Source organism: Engystomops pustulosus, chromosome 8, assembly GCF_040894005.1.
Source record: "Engystomops pustulosus chromosome 8, aEngPut4.maternal, whole genome shotgun sequence".
In the NCBI taxonomy this organism is placed as follows: Eukaryota; Metazoa; Chordata; class Amphibia; order Anura; family Leptodactylidae; genus Engystomops; species Engystomops pustulosus.
Window position 1 is genome coordinate 65,654,566 of NC_092418.1, and position 4,812 is coordinate 65,659,377.

At 39.9% G+C, this 4,812-nt stretch overlaps 1 protein-coding gene across 1 annotated transcript; it reads left to right on the plus strand.

The window, feature by feature from the left end:
- Nucleotides 1-879: 879 nt before the first annotated feature.
- Nucleotides 880-2,230, plus strand: LOC140074534 (gamma-crystallin-3-like). Its single transcript, XM_072119508.1, has 3 exons — nucleotides 880-971; nucleotides 1,377-1,619; nucleotides 1,829-2,230. The coding sequence occupies exons 1-3, from the start codon at nucleotides 963-965 to the stop codon at nucleotides 2,099-2,101; spliced, it is 525 nt and encodes a 174-aa protein (XP_071975609.1). The 5' UTR covers nucleotides 880-962; the 3' UTR covers nucleotides 2,102-2,230.
- Nucleotides 2,231-4,812: the final 2,582 nt, after the last annotated feature.

Here is a 4,812-nt window from a genome sequence, read left to right on the forward strand (position 1 = left end):
TCCTTGCATGCCTTGTGCACATGGGCTATATGGGCTATATTGGCACACTGAATGGGTTGTTATTCTGATGTCTGGAGGCTCTGTGTGTGTAACGGCACCCCAAAGCACTAATTGCCTGGCTGGTTGCGTGCCCGGCTGCAGGTTTCTTGGCCGGTGAGCGGGAGCACTTGGGGGTACCTCCACACATCACCATGCTGGAACCAGAAGTTCTCCATTTTCACTTATATTCTCCCAAATTTGTTCAATGATCTATGTCACTTCTTGAGCTTTGTATTTTGGACATGCGTGTCCAGCACTCTGAATTTTATACACTGTACAGGCGGTCCCCTACTTAAGAACACCTGACTTACATACGACCCCTAGTTACAAACGGACCTCTGGATTTTGGCTATTTGCTGTACTGTAGTCCTAGGCTACAATAAACAGCTATAACAATTATCAAATGTGTCTGCAATTACGATTTATTGTTTATCCTGGTTCTTATAACAACCCAACATTTTTAAAATCCAATTGTCACAGAGACCAAAAAAAGTTTGACTGGGGTTACAATAAGTATACAGTTCCAACTTATTTACAAACTCAACTTAAGAACAAACCTACAGGACCTATCTTGTACGTAACTCGGGGACTGCCTGACATTATGTTTGTATATTATGTTATTTAATAAACTGAATGATAAAAAGTCACACTTGACTGGAGGTATATGTACATATACACTATATAAAACATTTTAAATAAAAGATTTATTTGTACTATTCTTGGAGAAGCTTCTACAAATTTGTACAAGCAAAAATACTGCAACAATAGCCACAGCAAATACTGAAAAGTCTTCAGTAAACAAAGTTTTTCATTCTGATTAGTTGGCAAAATGTCAGCAGTATCTAAACGCAATAGAGGATGGAAGTATAAAAGGGTCTCTGCACTCCTGGAATTTATTGGAGAACACTAGTCCAAAAGGCAAAATGGGAAAGGTAAGAAAATAAAAGTATCCTTTAGTACCAAATGCATTTTCCTAATGTATGCTATAAAATGTTTTTGTTATCTGTATTAGATTATATATTGAGACTTTGATATGAGAATTGGAATTTTTTGTTAGTTGTTACTCACCAGTCATTACCCCTTAAACTAGTAGCACCCTAAAGTATAAAACAGTGAATGAAATATCTTTTATAGAATTGTGTCCCATTTGCATAATAAGTTGTCTGTAAAGTCATATGCAAATGAACTGAAAAGGCCAGAAGAGAGCCTGAGATGAGTCATGCTAAGAGGCTAAATGTAACAATTGATGATGTAGTACAGGACTTTGTTATTTACTAATTTCAAGGACTTTAAGTATAACAATTTTATTTTTCATTAATTTCATTTCCTGTATGTAGATTATTTTCTATGAAGACAGGAACTTTCAGGGTCGCTCTTATGAGTGCCACTCTGAATGTCCAGAATTGTCCTCATACTTCAGACGTTGTAACTCTATCCGTGTAGAAAGTGGTAACTGGATCTTGTATGAACACCCCAACTACAGAGGACACCAGTACTTCCTTCACAGAGGAGAGTATCCTGACTTCCAGCAATGGATGGGTTATAATGACTCTATACGGTCTTGTCGCTTAAGCCCTCAGGTCAGTTGTTTCCTAAAAGACTTTCTAAACTATAATACTCATATTTGACAATCTTTCAAGGTATAATAGTACACTCTTTCGATTTACAATTTCCATTGACAACCTTAATGTTCTACAGCCATTAAATATATACCTATTTTGCTTCATTACAAGACTATTTCATGTCATTAAAATATTTAATATAATTCTATCATTTTTCCTGACAACAGCATCAAGGTTCATTCAGAGTCAGGATTTATGAAAAGGAAGACTTCCGTGGTCAGATGATGGAGTTCAATGAAGATTGTCCTCATGTTTATGAGAGATTCCGCTACAACGACATTCATTCCTGTCAAGTACAAGATGGATACTGGATGTTCTATGAGGAACCCAACTACAGGGGACGTCAGTATTACCTGAGACCTGGAGAGTACAGGAGATACAGCGACTGGGGAGCTTCCAACCCAAGAATTGGCTCCTTCAGACGTGTTCATCATTTTTAGTGGTCATTAAAATCCCAGTATTTCTTCTTTGAGAAAAGTAAGTTTACTTCGAAAGGATTTCAGTGTATTCAAGCAAATAGTTTACTGTACTCCATCATACAATAAAAATAAGCCAATGCTTACCTGTTATATTGTCTTCTTATCTATTATCTTATGTAAATAAGTTAAATAGGTTTTATAGGTGTTTAGAGTTTACTCCCATTCAAATGTCTTTTCTTGGTTTGGGGGCAAAGCTGTGTTACTACAGCTCCCTACCTAGTTAAACTGCATTCACCCTGCACATCAGGAGCAAGTGTAGTGAGACGTTTATTTCTGACTTCAACTCTATTAGTATGATCACACTGAAGGGCTGAAGGGGCTTCAAATGAGGGGGCCCCCAGCGATTTTCCTTTGGGTTATCTTCATATTTGGCATGTAGGCAGGACTTGGTTTAACAGTTTTTGGACTCTGGATACTGCACAGTGGATTCCCCCATAGCTGTGGCTTCCGTGCTGGTAGCATGAATGCTGCGGTCGGTCAGAAGGAAAGCTTTGTAGAAATAATTCACTTCAGAGGCACTTTTTGAATATGTAGCATTAATTAAATTATAAACATAAACATTAAATACCTTTGTGAACACCGGCATAGCTTAAAACAACAAATAAATAATTCTTAAAAAGGTGGATATATGTTTCAGATCTTTCATGAGATACCAGTTGGTATAAGTCAAGCTATAGTTTAAACTAATGTTGGCAAAGGGGTTAAATGAGTGAGGAAGTTCCATCATAAAGGTGTAATCCAGAATGAGAATAAGGGAAAAAGAAACTGCTTGAACCAGCTCACCATGTGATACAAGTCTCTCAATCAGTCAGGTTTTCCACAATGTGGAGGTGAAAGATGGTCGGGCTGCTCCAAGATATCCAAGGAGAAACAAAAGCAGCCACTGTTTTTTCTTGGTTAATTCCATTTATAGGGGGCGGAACCTGACTGAGTTGCATGGCGGACCCTTAATCCTTGAGCTCCCGCTGTACTAAACCTGATCCTTAGCAATCCCGCGACCAAAATCATCGAAATGGGTAAATCGGAGTGAAGCAAGGCGTACGAAAAACACCAGCAAGCCCAAAAACGATGAAAGGACAGGGGGACCTCGATAAATACCTCCTTGAAAAGCTGCTATCTCCACCGGTACAGGCTTCCAAGATGGTGCTGCAAGAATCAGACGTCCCAGACCACTCGGATATGGACAGCTTGATGGAGCAAGACACCTCCAGCGCTGCAGCGGATACCGCTACCAGACTGCCATCACAGAGCACAGCACCGCAGTAGCATTTTGCTTAACTACACAGGCGGAGGGGCTCAACCCGACACTATTAATGAAGACCAAGAGAATAGAAGTCGACGTAAGAACATCAGAATAAAGGGTCTACCAGAGACTATAACACATGATATACATGTGTATAAGATATAAGAAAGCTAAAGAAATATACGCTGAACTAACATCAAAAGAAATATCAGATAACATGGTCATAGAAAGAATCCATCACTCCCTGAGACCACCTCCTAAAGAGGATGAGCCCCCCAGAGATGTGATATGCGGAATCCTGTGTTACAAAGACACTGCAGCCATTTTAAAGGCATCAAGAGAGGGAAGTAACTGTGAGATTGACAACTGCAAGATTGCATTTTTTCAGGACCTAGCTCCCTCTACACTTTATAAAAGGCGCATACTGAAGCCAATTACAGATCAACTAAGGAATGCAAAGATCATGTTCCGTTGGCTGTTTCCATTTGGGCTAACATTCCAGAAAAATGGTAGAAGATGCCCCATCAAAAAACCTAAAGATCTACAGAGAGCATGGGAACTCTTGGATATTCCTCCAATAGACATACCATCATGGCTCCCAGTCACAGAATACCACCTGGACTTCCCACAGCTGCCTAAACTCAGAGGATGGGAGACAGTTCGTAAATCCAATGCAAAAAGCGAAGAAATCCCAGGACATAGAACCACACTGAGGAGCATTTCTACATAATGCATGGGATGGACTTTACTGTACTGCATGATGATGAGTATATCTAACATCATACACAGATATAGATAAGTTAAATACTTCTCTTACACTATAGGCAATACACAAATGCCCCACTTCAGCCCTCTCATTCTCTAACTCCTTAATGTCTTACCTTCGAGGCTCCTCTCTACATTTCCCCTCAAAAGAGAGCATAAGAGACACGACATAACACCCTCATATTCGTCTCAAGAAACTAAACATAACATTAAGGATCAAGGCCAGTACATAACGATCAGGCCACACACATTAACAGCACACAAAACTGGACACACAACTCCCCCCCCCCCACATTGTTTTACTTACCTCACAAAATCTAATACACCTCATATGGACGACATCAACCCTCTGAACACACTCCCCAGGGGTACACGAGATTGCAACCACCACAAAGGTGGTGTTGGATGCACATACAAACAAAGCTTTAAGAAACCAAATATATAGGCTCAAACACCCCACGTCATCCTGGAAGAGGGTGACACTAACAGACAAAATCTGCAACAAACGTTGTTGCTTTTAAGCTGTTTCACAGTTACTTTTTTTTTATTTCTGTTGCCCGAGTACCCCAACTGCAATGCCGACATGCCTAACCTCATCATGCGTACCTATACCTTCAGCAATGACTACAGTTAAAGTCCCCACCTACAACGTCAGAGGATTGAA

What these genes read in the sequence shown, in the direction of transcription:
- LOC140074534 (XM_072119508.1), top strand. An exon ending in CTTGTCGCTTAAGCCCTCAG is followed by an intron (nt 1,620 to 1,828) that starts GTCAGTTGTTTC and finishes TCCTGACAACAG; the next exon opens with CATCAAGGTTCATTCAGAGT.